The 17695-nt window shown below is 40.2% G+C and overlaps 1 protein-coding gene across 1 annotated transcript; it reads right to left on the bottom strand.

Moving 5' to 3' along the window:
• Positions 1-1151: 1151 nt before the first annotated feature.
• On the bottom strand, positions 1152-15660 carry kmt5c (lysine methyltransferase 5C). Its single transcript, XM_022195041.2, has 9 exons — positions 15272-15660; positions 14675-14807; positions 13064-13229; positions 12825-12934; positions 12520-12683; positions 11040-11059; positions 10699-10835; positions 10403-10575; positions 1152-8112 (listed from the first exon to the last, which is right to left on the bottom strand). Exons 2-9 carry the CDS (start codon positions 14785-14787, stop codon positions 6506-6508), a joined length of 2490 nt encoding a protein of 829 aa, XP_022050733.2. The 5' UTR covers positions 14788-14807; positions 15272-15660; the 3' UTR covers positions 1152-6505.
• Between the last annotated feature and the right edge of the window lie 2035 nt (positions 15661-17695).

Genomic DNA, 17695 nt, shown 5'->3' with positions numbered 1-17695 from the left:
TCCTCTAAGTAGAGAGGGTGGAAGATTAGGTATCATTTAAAACATTACGCATGCGTCTGAGTAGAATAGAAAGCTATGAAAATTGAGAAAACGGTATTTTTTCAGGATATTGCAGTGATGATGATCATTTAGCTTTCTATCTAGTACTTTAAAGATTTCTTATGTTTAGGCTCCAGTGTACTCACACCTGCCTGTCACCTGACAGGTGGGAGTAAAGCAACTTCTAGGCATGCAATCATTTCTGGTTCCAGCTTCTCAGTCGCGAGGACTTTCTTTACTCTTTGATTCTATGTGACTGGAAATGACATTTCTTTTGACGGCTGTTAGACAAAACAAGTGAATGAAGATGTTACCGAGGGCATTTTTACCTCCGCCAAGGAGGTTATGTGACACCCGGTGTTTGTGTGTCTGTCTGTCTGTTAGCAAGATAACTCAAAAATGCCTGGGCAGATTCACATGAAATTTTGAGGGGATGTAGACTATGGAAGAGCTGATTTAATTTTGGTGGCAATCCGGAAAGGATCCTGGATTCTGGATCACTTTTAATTTTTGAGTATGTTTTAGTATGTGGTCCAAAATAGGACAAAAACATCATAGTTAGTATGTCGTCCAACGAATTAGAATAAAGTGTCCACGTAGCTCAACTGGTTAAGAAGGTGCTTTGTAAACAGAACTGTGTCAGAGACGCAGGTTCAAGACGCAGCTCATGATCCTTTACTGCATGGGTTTCCTGTTTTCCTCTCTAACCTTGGCAGAGGTCTGCACTCTGAGTGCTTTTCTAGTTTCACTATTTGATTAATTGCCAATGAAAACAATCTCTACCTGAAGCTTCAATGCTGGAGACCATGAAGGGAATAATTACCAGAAACAAAATAAAACTGTCATTAAATTACTGGTACAATCAAAAGAAGGATGTGATGGATGCCCAATGGATGGAAAGATTCCTGGCATCATCAATCAAATCAATCAGCTGGTTACCGCTAAAGCTGTTGTTGTCCTTCTGGTAACATCCTTTTCATATCTATATACATGTGTGAATGTACGCTCCTTTTTTATATTCAGGATAAAATATATGTACTGTTATAAAACTGCAGATTAATGACAACATGCACTTGAGTATTTAAAAGAGAGTCAGAGAGAAAATACAAAACAAGAATTAAGTATCTTTAATGATATAGGCTACATTTGTACATTTCTACAGCAGACTTTCAGTAAGACTAGCCAATTAGAAAAAAAGACAGAGAACATTTTACTTGTAACAACTGAAAAAAATGGATAAGATGTCAAAGGCTTTGAAAATTAAATACTCAATGTAAATATTCAGTTCAGTATTTTGTCCCATTAAATAATAAAAAGAAAAAAAACATTTAATAGTTTTGAACAATCAATGTGAAATATAAATTACATTAAAGCACCTTTTCAAGAATGAGGATATTAAAATAAATAATTGGCCTTTCCATATCAAGACAGTACGTTTCATGGTAGTAATGTAAGGCTGTGCAGTCACACTGAACACTCCTGCCCAATGATGTAAAATGGGTTCAACACACAGTACATCATTATATGAGGGGAATGCTCACGCGAGTTCCACAATCAACAGCAAATAACTCTGGTTACAATATAAACACCTATGAACATGTAGCTCCATCAGCAACAACAAAACAACAGCAAGTATTGTAGGTGATGCACAATTTATCCTTCTGTTCTTTCCTTGAAAACAAGACCTAAACGACAAAAGTGAGTAACTCTGTGAAAAGATTGTCGCTTCTTATTTAATGCAACATGACAATATTCAAACGTTTCTCATAGTCTGCCAGCTGGGTGTACTCCCATTACAAAGATGCCATGTTGTGCTATCCCTCAATCCATTAAGCACAACTGGCCTGAAAAAACATATTGCAGTTTCACCCCCCACTCACTCATTCGCATCTGTACTCAAGAGAGCAGCTGTGAAAAGCTGCAGTTCACGAAACTGGCAGAGTTGCCCTAGAATATACAGTTTCAGGTTGTGAAATTGTTTTACTGTACACTGTTCCTGCACGAGCCTTTCGTTTATGCACTAATGAACTTACATAAATCTGGCAAAGCGACAGTCACACGATCAGGTATGACGACACACGTTACGTTGATCCCTCAAGACACACCTGCCCAATGCATGCACACACTCACACACAAAGACTTGCACACACACGGTGAGAAAAAAAGACCTTACTGTGAGTATAAAAATGAGGGTAGACAGGGTGTCAACAGGTGCTCGAAAAAGTCACGAGAACATATCAAAGTCTGAGGCACAAAGCTGCCTTTTTAAAACTCACCAATACAAGTACCGCCAACCAGTGATGGTGGCTTCTGTCTCTACTGCCATACATGGTATAGAAAAATTCATACATCTATGCTACAGTACAGTAAGAGGGCTTTCAATGTTTACAGGGCCTGTAGGTTCAAACTCCCACTCACATATTTAATGCTTTGTTTTTCATGACGCATTCGAAATTTGGTATGCTATGCAGATTGTATTTAGATACTTCATTTTTAAAAAATCATACAGTAATTAAAACACTCCAGTAAGCCTCCTTTACATAAACCCTGTACAAGTCATTCGTATATTAACAGTCCATCAAAATAATGATTTAGAAAAATGCCAGTCAGTTGACTTTAATAACTGGTAGACTATGAATTACAATGCTTACAAAAACATTTTCTTTTTTTGTGAGAGATACAGTATAATCCCCCTCACAGAAAAACAACATCCAAATGTAGTCTGGAATTCCTGCGGGTATAAATCAATCTGAGTACTGAAGATCTAAGTCTACTGTGCCGTCTGTCACCACTAACCTCACTCGCTTGGGTTTTGTGGCACCCATGGAGTGAGACGTTGGAACAGGTCCGTAGTGTGATGTGCCTTGGTGCTCTCCAGGCTGGCACTGCTGCTGCATGTCCTTCCTGCAGTGTTCGTCCTGACCTTTGAGCCCTGAAAATCCACCCAAGGCAAAAGATGCTGGGTTAGACAGCTGGGGTCCACAGGGCTCGAGGACCAGCCGCCCTTGTGTGCCTGAAGGTTCCATCAGACAGTGGTAGGTGTAGTTTGTTGAGCCTAATCCTGGGTAGCCCTCAGCTCCATCCCTGAGACCCAGGGTCAACGAATGGTCTCCGCTGAAGTTTAGTACGTAAGGGGGACCTTGATAACCATAAGGGAAAGAGGCTGAGGAGGTCGAGGACTGACTCTTGTTTGCTGGTGTACCAGGAGGTGTACTGTGGGCCACATGGGGGCTGCTGTGCTGAGACATGGGCGAAAGAGATGGGCCAAAGCTGAAATCGAAAGGGTCTTGCTGAGTGTAACATGGCTGGTGTTTGTCTGAGGTTGCCGTAGTAGATTTATCCTGTTTCAAACTCTTGTCTTGTGGCGATGAATAACCGTCAGACATTTTGCTAGGAAAGAAGAAGGGTCTTGGCAGCGCAGAGAAGTTTTTGTATGTCATGTTGGCTTCACTACTTTCGTGTTTGTCAGATGACATCTTGCTTTTACTAAAAGACTGAGGAATAGAGGAGTTGGGCTTGTTGAAATGGAGATTGGACCTGCTGAGGTTTGTGGATGAAGCAAGATGGTTGACATCCTTCCCAAATCCATGTACAGAAATGTTGTCTTTATTATGGCTTTCTGCATTAACACCAAATTTCTGACTCTGCTGGGTCTTCTCAACAACACCAGGTTTTGCACAGAGTGTTCTCGACGTGATGGTCGGGCTGCCAGCAGCCATGATGTCTTTACAAGGTGCACTGTACAAGTTCTGACTCGGGTTCCCCCCCTGAAACTTAAGCACCCTGTGAATAACTGTAGAGGTTTTCTCATGGAAGTTTAATGGATTGTCCGGAGGATTGGGATTTTTCACAGTGAAGAGTTGAGGAGAGAGGAATTTATTCGACATTTGAGATGTTGGGACGGACTTTGTCAGGCAGCTCTGGGGCACTCCTCTGACTGCGTTTGTCTGAGTACTTGGAAACGTTTGAGATTTACTAGGAATGCTCATTCGATGGAAAGGGCCCTGGGTTTTAAAATTGGACTGGCTTTTTGATTGGCTGGTGCTCGGCCTGATGTTCATAGAGGATTGAGTTAAAGTAACAGGATTTTGGGATGTAACAGATGATGCTGCTGTGCCAAGCAAACGAGGTTTGTTGGTTACAGACAAAGACTGGGGTTTGAGGTCGTCTTTGGACATCCTCATGCCTAGATTTTTACTTATAATCCGATCTTTAACCATCAAGTCAGGGTTGCCCAGAGCTGAAAAATTGAAACTGGGGTTGGGTGGGTTTCTGTCTTTGGAGGTGTCCTTTGCTTCGCATTCCAGAGGAACAGAGTCATTTTTGGAAGAAATCAGGCCTGGAAAAAATTGCAGATCCTCACTAGTAAAATTATTTCCTGGACTAGGAGGGCCAAGGTACGGCGTTTCAGTGGTCCATGTATCAGAGGGGCTATGAGAGAGGGGGCTGCTGAAAGGATCTGTGGGTGGATCCAGCGAACACAGATCTGATGGAGACGATGGAAGTATGTTCTGTGGCTGATAATACCCCTCAAAGTTAAGACATTGAAAATCTAGAATATCATCACAACAGTTAGTGAAGTTAGGCTCACTAGAGAGCATGTTATCTGCAGTTGTGAATGGAGGAGACTGGGATGGGGGCTGGATGACAGAATTAGAAGCACTGGAACAGGCTGTGGGCTTTTCCAGAGTCTGAGATGAACACAAGCCCTCAGAGAGCTTTGAGAGACTGTTATCAATTTGCTGGAGAGTGTGACTAAGGCAAGTGGTGGGTGTTTCTACAGGCCCACACTTGCGTGTTCTGTCCATTTTGTGCCTCTGTTTCCTTCCTCCGCTGTTCATCTCTGGCCTTTCAGCGATTCTATCAAGAGCCGGGGATATAACTTCAGCTTTATTGTCATTAAGAGGCGATGACAGTGACAGTGGTGATAGAGACAGAGAAAATGGAGGTGGTTCTGTTTTCAGAGGGGCAGAGTGGCTGTTGAGCCTCTGAGAAGATGGACACTCTTCTTTGAGCCTGTTAAAATCAAGACATCCTTTCTTTTGTCTCCCTAAAATGTGACCCCTCATCTCTACCTTGGGCTCTATTTTTAGTTCGGTTTGCATGAGCTCCTCTTTGCTGTCCACCTCCCAAATATCCTCAATTTTCCTCCGAAGTTTAATTACTGGTAATGGAAGACCATTGAAATCCAATTCTGGTTCCTGCTTTTGTTGCAACCCACTTTCAAATAAGCAGCAATTCTTTATAAAGCGGTCTTCAACTTTTGTTTCCTGGCCTAAAGCTAACATTTCACTGTCATTTTTGTTGCTGTCGATTTTTTCTGACAGCTGCTTCACTCCGACAGGAGGCTCTCTGTCAATTTTCTCTTTAAATTCTACTTTGTCGTTGGTAGATTCACTGGGCACGCATGCACTTTCAGTGTCTTTGTCTGATTTCCCAACTGTGGATAAATTTATGGCTTGCTTTTCATTCAAGCTCTCCCTCCTTTTTTTCATACGATGCAGCCTGCTCTTTGACTTCTTACTAGCCTGCACATGAGCCTGAGCTGCCTCCATCTCCATGTTTAAAATTGATACAGAATCCATGATGGCTTTAAAAGGATCGCACGTCACCATCTCATCTCCCTTTTCCTTTTTTAATGCCACATTTTCAAATCCTGCACTTTGCATCTCCCACACTTTCCCCCTTCTCCTCTTAAGACGAATCTTAAAATTAAGGCCGGGCTTTACGTCCTCTAAATCACTTTGTTCGAGCATTAATGTTTCCACCTGCTCTTTCTTTTGGGATTTCTTACCAAACCGCTGCTGGGTTTTAGCCAGATCAGCACATTTGCCCTCTGCTAGCTTATCAGTCTCTTGTGTCTCAGCCTGGCTGAAGTCATCCTCATCTTGCCTCTCTAATTTACACATTCGAACTTTCCTCAATAAATGGCTTCGTTGTACTTCAGTAGCTCTGGAGCGAAGCACTCTAGTAAAGGAGGTTTGTTTTGTCATCCTTTTGGGACCTAACCTTTGGACTTCTGTTCTCCTAGGTCTAACTTTCACTTTGCTACTCTCCCCTGAACATGGGGGGATGTCCTTTGTTAGAGCTGTAGATGAATTTAGCTCAATGACTTTTTTAGAAACCTGATCTGAAACAGACTTCACAGTTTGCTCAGAAACTATTTCCACAGAACTGCGAAATGTACGTTTCTTCAGAGGTATGTTGGACTGTGTGTGGGCCTGTGGATTAGTATCTGGTGTCTTGTGAGGTAGTGGATTGAGGCAGGGGGTCGGTGGGTCATTGTGCCTCTGTGACGACTGAAACTGCAGACTTTCCACACTAAACTCAGTCTTAACTGGAACTGGAACTTCTTCGCTCAAGTGTCCTTTTGTACATTTCTTTTCTTTTGCTTTTGCTGCTCTGGCCCTCATCTTTCGTCTCCGCATAAACCTCCTCTGCACTGAGCGATGGCACCTGCCTCCATTTATTTCGTTTTTTCAGGTTCCTCCTCAGCACTCTGCATTTCTTGAGAGACTGACTTGGAGAACCCTCTTCCTATAAAATCTCCCTGCAATCTCTTATCTATCAAGGATTTATCTTTTCTTAAAATATCAGACAGCAGAACCTTTGCTTGCTTGATAACAATATCTTCTTCATGCCTACTTACTGTCTGTCTACTCAAACTCCGAGTCATTTGTGTTGATACTTTAAGCACTTCTTTCTGCTGACATGCATCCCTGACGATATTTTTTACACACTGGATGTTATTTTGCGCTTTAATTTCTTCACTGGGCACGATTTTACATTCAGACTCTTTCACTTCTTCAAGAACTATGTTACTTTTACATTCTACAACTGTTGCAGAATTTCTGTTCTCTTTCTGCCCTTCACTTTTGTCTTTTGAAATGTTCTGCTGCTCTTGCTCTACACAAACCTTCTCTTCTTCTGACACTGTTTGTATTTCAATAACCTTGTCGTGCCTCTTTTTCTCACTGTGGGACGAATCATCAACAACCTCATCAAGGTGCCGCTTTCTGACATTAACTTTATCTACGGCCTTGAAAAACATTTCCCTCACCCCTCTGTTACCTTCAGCTGTACAGATGTCTGAACTTCCTCCCTGCCTCTGCTGAGATCTGGATACTCGTTTTTCTACCAGAGTCGCTGGTGTAGGACACTGGCTCTGTCTGCTCCTTCCTCTTATGCCCATTCTTCCTTTCCTGTCTTCACAGGTCTTTCCAGATTCTGAACTTTGTTGCACAGACAACCTCGTTAGATTGACGGTAAGGTATTGCTTCAGAGATATGAGTGGATTGTCCCCAGCTTTCTTTGATTCATCTGTGATGCTCTGACAGACCTCTGACAGGGATGCCGCTCCGATAGTCTTGCGCTCGTTTTGCTCAGCAGTTGGATTTTGAACCTCGGTGATGATGCAGGATTCAACGCTGCTGCCTTGACTTTCTGTGGATGCATTTTCAGTCTTCTCTTCTTTTATTGCACTGCAGGTTTTGTCAACCTCAACAGGTGGACAAACAGTTGTAGTGTTATCCGTGTTAGTGGACACTGTCTGCTGCGTGGACACGGCGCGAACCATGTTCTTTGTTCTTGACGAGGTCCTCATGTGTACCGCTCGCTTGCCCACTACTTTCATAGGCTTCCCATTAACCGCTGTGTTACTTACAGCAGGTCCGGTTCTCTGATGAATCGACAAGGAGGAATTTAGAGCGAAAGGCTTCAAGTTTAATGCACTGCTGTCATTTTCTTCACCAGTCGAGTTCAGTTCGTTCAGCCTGTTATCTTTTGGCTTTACTTCCTCCAGCTGTTGCAGCAAGGCCCTTTCTTTGCTTTTGGGATCCTTACAATTAAGCAGGAAGTCCACTGAGTGGCGCCGTACTCTGATTGTAAGGTCCCTTAGAGTAAACTGGGACAGAAGAGGAACTGCCCTGCACTGTTTGACTGTGGACGATTTTAGTGGATGCTTCCCTGATCGTCTTTGCTTCTTCTGTCTCCACTTCTTTGTTTGACTCAATTTTCTGTTCTTCAAGGCATTTCTCCTCATCTGCTGGGTAAAGGAGTTCCTCGAGGGGATGGCTATGAATTAAAGACAACAAAGAATCAGTTGAAGTTAGGCCTGTCTGTACAAAGGAATACGTTTTGTTGATGTGTGTGTTTATTCGGCAATTAATATCATGTTTAATGTCATGTTTAGCAATAAACATTAATGTCCTGTTTAACCAAATGTTAGCTCTGAAAAATAGTCATTGACAGGATTTTAAGTTTTTCCTCTGTCTATGCTGCGGCCCATTTACTGTACAGAAGCATCCCATAATGCTATCCCAGCATGTGACGTTGTGAAAGCAGTGGCATAAAAATGCTACATCTTCTTTTAAACATATTTTTAACATTTATTCCATAACTGAATGTTTTCAGTTCACAATCCACATGACACTACAACCTCTTAAAGAAAAGCAGTATTCAGAGTTTACGGCAAAGCTGTTTCCACATCTACAAATGTAACGTCCACAATCCACAGGAACAGCTCTCATGTTTGAACAGATGCACACAATTCATCCTCCATCTTCAAGCTAGCTCTTCAACAGAAGCAGACGCATAATCTAAACTACAACACAGCATTGATTAATTATATGTGTGAATCAATAACTTTTTAAAAATTCGAAACATTAACATTAATAGTTTTCATTTATTTGTGAGATGTTTCACCTAATGTGCGATCTTTCCTGTCTGTCCCCGAGGAAGATGCCATCTAATTATTTTAAATCCTACCTGCTAAATCCTTTGTTTTGCCATGATTACATAAGCGTACGTTTGCTACTTTAAATCAAATACTATTATTTACAAATGAAGAAAGCAATGTCATTAAACTTGCTTGCAGTCTCCATATTACATGCAGTCTTTTGGTCATGTGGAAGCAATTCCTATTAAATTGTATTAGATACGAGACAATTTTTCAAACGTGTTTACAGGTTATGGATGGCTGCATTCACAGTCATTATAGAGCTATTCCAAACTCCCATCTGGCCCCTGAATAGTGAGACAAAGTTGTTCATTAACAGCCAACTGGCTGCATTAACTGATCTTGTCTGTGGTCTATCGCAATACAAAAATGTCCTGTGGATCACCACCTCATTGATTTTCAACCTAAATTCTATCACTGTGGACACATGAAAAGATCTCTTGTCTTTTTACAACCATAGTATCGTCACAGCTTTGCAGTGTGAATTTGTGGAAGCTGTGAGTATGCATAAAATCGCCACAGACAAATTGTTAAAAATTGCATGCAACTGTCACAACATGATTAAAGCAGACCCATTATGTGTCTGTACGTCTCTTAAGGGAATTGTTTAATTAACCCTTTAAGCTTCAGTCAATTCCAGCCGTTTTCAGTACAAAAAAATCGCTAATATTCTATTTTTAAATAAAAAAAATTACGAAAAATACAGGGAATATTGGACGCGCATCGGGAGGTGCATTTCCTTGAAAACGACCGATTCGGGGATTTTATACCGACTTCAGGACATGTTTTGGACAAAATAGTTTACTGGCTTGTGTCATCTGATGTAAAAGGTTGGATTATGGCCGTTTTTTGTGGAATCTTTTTTTTGTGTGTAATAATAAACCCGGAAATGTGAGTCGCGCTGTGTGCTTTGAAGCCGTGTATAGAGAACGGATGGATGAATATTTGTTTTTGTTGGACAAATGTGTTTTTCTCACCCGCTGTGGAAATCGCATCTGAAAGTGGTTTATACCGGCGGATTCATGAGAATCTAAGCTTTCCATCGGTGTATAGTGTTTGTATAATCGCGTTTGCACCCGTCGGACATTCTTGAAATTCCTATGCAAATTAGTAGGTGTACCGCCGGCGGTACACTGAAGCTTAAAGGGTTAATCTGTTAGAACAAGCGCTGGAATATACCTTTTAGAAAAAAAACAGATATTTCAGAGACCTTTTGTTGTCTTAATTTTTATGAACTCTTAAAAAAATTAAATGACAGCCATGTTTCCACTCATTTATCGCTAAGTGGACATTAATGAACAAGCAGTGTCAGTGCTCCTTAAGGCTTTCATTTTAACGATGCTTTTAACAGCCGCTGAAGTTATGAGCAGACTGTCAAGTTTTTATTATCACAACTTGTAGCATAATTGCACTGCTCAGCTATTATTCCTTCCACTTCTGTGGCGTTCGCTACATTTGTACAAAGACAACAAAGAACATCTTCTGTCTGAATTAGATGACAGTCAATATTTAGAAATTTTAATTTTAAGAGAAAGTAGCAGTTTTATGAATGCAGCATTATTAACTACTTTTTAGCTTTCATGATTATTTAGAGGATAATTTGAGGGAAAACCTTGAACTGGTTACCTTTAAAGATACCCGAGTGTATTCCTGGTGTTATCGGCCTTGTAGGAAAGTGACCTTTTTCTCGGTGGTGACGAAGATACCTCTCTCTCAGGCGGTACTTCTGGCCCACAGGGTCCTTTGTTTCCTCACATTCTGGCTGTTTCCCTTTGTGCTTAAAGTGGCCCTCTCCGTTCCTGAAAAATAGTGAAAATTACTAAATGAAATATACGTTCAAACATCAACAAGATAATCTTCTGCTGAGAACAAAAAACAAACAAGCTTTGTTGAAGACCGTGTCTGATGTCTGATGGACACACCTCTCACAGGTGCAGCATTCACACATTTCGTTGCCTTCACCAAAAAAGCTGGCACCATAGTAACATGTGATCTCTTCCCCAGGAGAAATGGGTCGGATGACTTCAACACAAGCAATATTCTTTTCACCAGGGATGAACTGGGCGGGTGAAAACCGCAGAAAAAGAGAAAGACAAAGGCTGGTTAATCAGTGAAACACAACAATAAACACATCCAAATACACAATCACAAACCTTGACAGACGGAGAAAATAACATCTGAGCATTTATCAGAGTACTACATCAGTCTTTTTCATTTGAACACTCTCATTAATGCAGATGATAAATGATTATTTCATTCTTACCTTGCAGTTTGGTTTGCAGTCTTCAACCCAGAGGGAGAAACAAAAAGAAACACAGATTAAAAAAATCAAGTTATTAATTTAATCACAGCAATGAATAAAGGACACGGCATTTTGTTGATCAGCTGGTCTATAGACTTCATTTCACAAAAGCTTCAAGGCTAAGCTGATTAACTTTGAAACACTGTTAAAAGAAACAGCCCTCCGAGTGGACGGAACAATTAACTCAAATTTCACTGGACCTTTTGTGTAATTGCAATTCAGTTCACACATCAGATTGACATGTTGTCTGGGAAGAGCAATCTGAATGTATTTACTGTCGACTTTGTTAAAATGACTTTGCTGCTCTTTTAATTAACTATACATTCATTTAAAACATATCACACAACAGGAGCAATTTAATGATGATTTGTAGCTATAACTGCTAGTAAATACAGTCATGGTACAAAACACATTCATCACTGTAAATGAATCATTTTCACTGTGGTCTAAAATTAGTACATACATATATATATATATATATATATATATATATATTCTACATATTACACTCATTAACCAACATTTAGCTGGATTTTACATGAACTCATTACGTAGATTTGAAAGATTACAGAAAATCATATTAAGAAATTAAACTGATGATACTGTGCTGCTATATCAGAAAAATAATGATATCTACAACCTAGTTTCCCATGAAGATTGAACAAAATGGGAAACAACAATTCTTAAAGATAAGAAGGAGTTTGTTCTGCTGAAAACGTAACACACTGACAAATATTTTTGCCATTGAGAATAACAACTGAAGTGCAATATTAGCACAGCATTTTGCACAGAAAAGGTCAATAACCGGGACAAAGGTTGTGCTCATGAAAAATGCAGATCCTAAGAATCACGCCTCATGATGGACAAATTTGGTTGGCAAATGCTGAAGCTTACTAGCTAACATGCATTGAATCAGGACTCTGAACAATGCAGAAAAACTATATCAAGGGATGATCTACGAATATCTCCAGCATTTATCAAAAACAGCAAAAGGCAGCTACTTCTAATCCAGCTTTCAAGCACATGTGCAGGATAATAAGAATGATAATTTTCCCCCTTGAGGACACAGTATGTCAGTATTTTTACCGTGTAAATTGCAAATATATTTAGACTTTTTCCTGATATAGCAGGAAAAATCATCGTTGCTGAAAGCCTCAAGTTCTTGGCCTCATTCAGTAATGTCAGTAATTAACAAACACTACAAAACAATTGAGTAACACTTAGTTGTTGTGTAACATCACTGCATGTAATAATAGTCCCATCAATCAATTTCTAAGTGACAGCAGCTTGACTCAGACTGTACCAGTAAATTGTGCTCCTGGGGAAATGATCGGCTAATGAAAGTCATAAGCAAACACTCCTATCGGCTATGAAAATTTTTAGCTGGTACATGTGTGTGTGCACTGGAAAAAACATTAGTGAGAAATGCAAACAAACTCACCGTGGTTAATAAAAGCTGCAGGCCCGAGCCAGAGCTGAGCACAGCGCTTGCGTGTGGAATACATCACGCTAAAGTCATTGACTCCTGCCCTCAGCACGGCACTGTCAGCGGGGCTCAGTTCTGCTATGCAGCCCAGCAGGACTTCCACCCGCTCTCCTGCAAACCTGCAGAGCAACAATTCAACAGGCACATAGCTACAATTTAAAAAAACAAAACACTCGCACAGTCCGCCACAGTGCTGCAACAGTAGCAGGTATTGTTGCTGCCGTCTTGACAAATACAATGCCACAAGTGTGAGTGATTACCAGTGCCTTGTTGAGGTTATCTTTGCTCCGTTGGTCTCTGAGGAGTATCTGTCACAGGACTCTATCTTGACACCGCTATCCAACAGGAAGGCACTGAGGTAGCGATAAACCTGCACACATCACAGACGGATTAGGACTGTGTTCTCACGTTCAAGTGACAAACTTAAGAGACAGCGATATATTCCTATGAGCCTAGCATAGATGCTGAAAGTGGGAGACGTCCAAGCACAAATGCTTACATGTTGTCTCAGCAGCTCCTGTCGATGGCTTCCCAAAGCATTAAAGTAATCACCAGCCAGTTCGCCCACCGTCAGTGCCTCAAACGTAGCGTTGAAGTCATGCGTACGTTGAAACCGCAAGAGAGTCTCTTTGAGGTTACCCCAACGCCGAATCTCTGGTGGGGGACTGGAGAAGAGCAGCAAATGCAAGAGGGTCAATTCTAAATAGCCTGAGTTAGTCCAAGGTGCTGTTTTAAACACTGAATTTTAGGTATTGATGCTGATTTTAGATATAGAATTCCCACTAATGTTTTAAATCATCAGAACATTTTTGTGCGCAGTTAACACTGCTTGGCGCGATCAAAAGAAGATGAAGGGGTTTAAAAAATACACAAATAATCAATTTCCTCAACTATTTCTACATTTGTGATTATTTCTAATTTACCACAAACACTACACAACATCAAAAACACTCAAACAAATCACTAGTTTAACTTACAATGGAATATGGCTAATTCATAACAGCAAAAACATTGTTACAAATTTAAATCATTATCCCTTGCGCATCTTTGTCATGAAAACAATTACATATACAGCATATTCCAGTTTGATAGACAAATGTGCACAAACTTTAACACTGCATTTACCATGCTGATACAACAAAATTCAAAACTCAAACAAATCTAACATTTCAATAACAATCATTATTAATTATTAGTTATTAGCATTTTCATTACTGCCATACAACAGCAGATTGTTCCCTGCACTGAAATTCCACTTACATCACTCACAGGTGATAATGCTCTTAAATCAGAAAGCCTCAATCACAGCATTAATCAAACAAACAAAACATGACTCCTAGTGCAGTTTTCTTGTGCATAGGAAGGACTGTCCTGAGAATTTACGCTACTTTGCCTGAAGGTACAGTTATAAAACGCAAGGGTAGTTTGTGAATTCCAAAGGTTTTGTTGAGCTTGGCAATCGTTTCAAAAAATATATAACTGATTTGTACAAGCAATGGACAATAGGTGTCAAGCAATATGATCTTAACACAAATCTTCACTGAAATAGCTGTTATTATATTTAGGATGTGTTTAATTTAAAAAGAACTTTTCAACATTTATCCTTCAATGCTGATAAGCTGTTACTCGTGACATGTATAGAGAGAGGGAGTTGTATCCAAGCCAATGCAATGCACTTTTTAAATAAATCATTTGATCAAGAGGTGCTTAGAAAAAAATAAATGACATTGGTGATCAGATTTAATAAATCAGCCCTGTTGATAAGCAGTCTTTATCTAGTGTAGAGCGTGCAGGATCTGCATTAAACTGCACATCTGTCTTCTCAACAGACACAGGGAAGTAAGGCACAGCTATTTCATTCAACACAATGCTTAACTTATGTCTGTAAGTTGTATACATACAACTGTATGGAAACTACCTTAAGCACAGGTTGGGATAACAGGGCATGCTCACACATGTCACAGTAAACATTCAACCAGTCACAACAAATGAAACCAAAACAACAGTGTGTTAATGTGAAGGCCAAAGAGACATTCCACCACTGGTATTTTAGATTCTCTCATTGTGACACAGTTTGATTTGGCTGGATATTAGCAGAGGGACAGATTACCTGATGTTCATCTTGTGGGTGCTGAACCCCAGTAAAGGGTCCAGCACCAAACCGGTGGCCAGGTCATCGGTCTCACACAGCTCCTTCACACTCATTCTAGTGCATCCGTCCATTGCCTCCCACCATCAGCATGCTGCAATCACAGGGTCAAAGTATCGCTATGGCAGCAGCAACAACAACAAACCACAATCAGCTACAAGTTTTGCATTTCTGCACATCTAAGCTGCAGATGACATAACATTAGTCACTGGATCGCTTGCTAAAGTTAGCACTACCCCTCCGTGCAGATCGGTCTATATCTGCATTCATTGTGTACTACTGTGGCAATACACAGCGGATGATAAGGTTACGTGAGAAAGGAATGTTCCAGTGTTCCCTTTAGCTTCCATAACGCATTAGCTTAGCGTGCCAGCTTGCTGAGTAGAAACACTGTGGAGGAAGGAGGCTAACATTAGGGTAGCACTAGCCGTGTGCAGCTAACGTAACATGACTGCATCCAACCGTTGATGAAATCCAGTGTCGGAGACTGTATCTGTGAAGCAATGTGCTCCCACTGTGATGTAAAGACACATTTAGATGCAGTACTCAATAACTTACCTGGGAGTCTTTTTGTAGTAAACGAAGGTATCGTCAGATAGACAATTTATCGCAAGCTGCTAGCTTGCTCTGGCTCCCGTTCGCCTGGCAGGGAAAGTTAGCCTAGCAACATAACCAGCTAGCTTTCCGCCGTCTTGCTGGCTAGCCCGAGCAGCCGCATACGAAAATGGAGTCTCCTCGTCACCTCTGGAATTTGCTGCTTTGCGGACGACTGCAAATCCCAGTTTCAATCTCAAATGCCAGAAATGCACCGCAATCAGCGACGAATTAGTTTAGAAATGTATATGTTTAGTAGCTGCTAACTAGCTTTGCAAGGCTCGTCTCGTAGCAAAAGTTGATGAGCGACGTTCAGCGCAACCGAACTTACCCCTGACCACGCCCACATGCTGCGCTATTCGCTTAGGTCAAGGTCAATTTTGCAAATCAAACTAGTATCGTATTTGGAGCTCTCTGATTGGTCAGTCTGATTATGGGTGGGGCCACTCATGTTGTTAGATGGTACAGTGGCCTCTATGGCTGCTGGAGAGCATCTCACTCTCACAAGAACAGCTATGCAGGGTACAGTAAGGATGCAGTCACCAGCAGGAAAACCAGTATCAGCCTGCTAGCATTACAGAGCAGCCTCACATGCTTGTCCTATCTACTGTAAATGACATGTTTTAGACAAGAATTGCTAAAAACAACGGCCTGCAATTGTAATTGATGAGAAATGCAGTGCCTTAGATGGGTGTTTCGGAGAGGTATTTATTATTTTTGTCTGCATTTATGGATTAAGCAATGGGTATCAATCACTATATAAGCCAAGCTAAAATCACTATGATGTTCAAGTTAAAGGGCTAATCTGCAGTTTGTACCTAGCATATACATCATTAATGAGGGTGTTTCAATCACAGTTACTAAAAAGAAATTCAACTTATAACAGTTCAAAATAAAAGCATGCTTTACTACAGTGTTTGCAGATAACTAGTGAAAACACACCTTTAGGACTACTTGTTTTTGTGCATTAAATGACCCACTAATCAATTTCAGTGAGATAAAATATTGCTTTTTTTAAATAAATGACATGTTTCAGACTGGTATAAAGCTATCTGCATAAAATTGTATTTTGCAAGGAACTCATTGTACTTGGACTGGTGTTGCAGAGAGGTACAATTATTTTTGTTACACTTTACACACTGTAATTAAGGTTAAGCAATGGTCATCCATCACTATATAAGCCTGTTGTCATTAGGAACTTACTGCACTGCTAAAATCACTATGATATCCAAGCTAAAGAGCCACACCTCAGTTTGCATTTGGCTCATAATAATCACAAGTGCAGATGTTTGGATATTTTGATTATGCTCCTCAATGAATAGCAGTTCAAAATAAAAGTATGCTTTAATGTGGAGCAACCTTTACAGCATCAAATGCCACACAGAATTGGTTGTTTTTGTATTAGATTCCCAACTAACTGATTTGAGAGGAATTGTGTAAATTACATGTTTGATTTGAGTATTGCTAAAAACAACTATTTGCATAAAACTGTCATTAATGAGGAACTCCGTGTACTTGGATTGGTGTTTCAGAGAGGTACAATTATTTTCGGATGGGCAACTTGTTACGATTTACAGACTATAATTAAGGGTTAAGCAATGGACATCCATCATTATATAAGCCGGTTGTAATTAGGAATTCATTGCACTGCTGAAATCACAATGTCCAAGTAAAAGAGCCAAGCTGCAATTTGCTTTTGCCCATTAATAATCACAAATGCAGGCACAAGTACTTTTCCATGTTTCCCAACTTATCCAATATGAAAATTAAAGCATGTTTCACTACAATGTTTGCGGGTAACCAGTGCGTATAAACCTTTGCGACATCAAATACCACAGAGGTTGGGGAAAGAGAATAAGATAAAATGTTATTAACTCCAGATATTGCTTTAAAAATTATACTTACATATTGGAATAAATGGAGTACCTCATAGAGAAATAATAACATATACAATAAGTTAGTTAAAAAAATAAAAATAAGTAAGCTGAATTAAAACTAGAAGAGAAAAGTAGGAAGAAATACTGGCAATGATACTGATGTAACAAAGCAATATTACACATTGTGATGAAATATTGCACATTAAAGTGAAATTGCACACAGTGATTATTGCAAATGACACTGATATTATTGTTCAATGTTAAACATGCACAGGATGAAAGGCGTTGTCCATAATACTGAGAAGTTTCCTTAGTATCCTACTTTCTGTCACATACTGTTGATTTTACCATTAGTTTCTGTGCTAAGTGACCCACTAATCAAATGTTGTAATCTTGTGTATTGAGTTTGATGGATGTGCTATACTTCTTCTACATTTGGATCGCTGCTCATGTCTTTAAAGAGTCAAAGTTAACTTTGACAGATCACATTTCCGCCCACATATTTCGAAAT

The sequence above is a fragment of the Acanthochromis polyacanthus genome, chromosome 21 (genome assembly GCF_021347895.1).
Source record: "Acanthochromis polyacanthus isolate Apoly-LR-REF ecotype Palm Island chromosome 21, KAUST_Apoly_ChrSc, whole genome shotgun sequence".
NCBI lineage: Eukaryota > Metazoa > Chordata > Actinopteri > Pomacentridae > Acanthochromis > Acanthochromis polyacanthus.
Note: the sequence above shows the minus strand (reverse complement) of the source record. Positions and strands in the feature narration are given on the sequence as shown.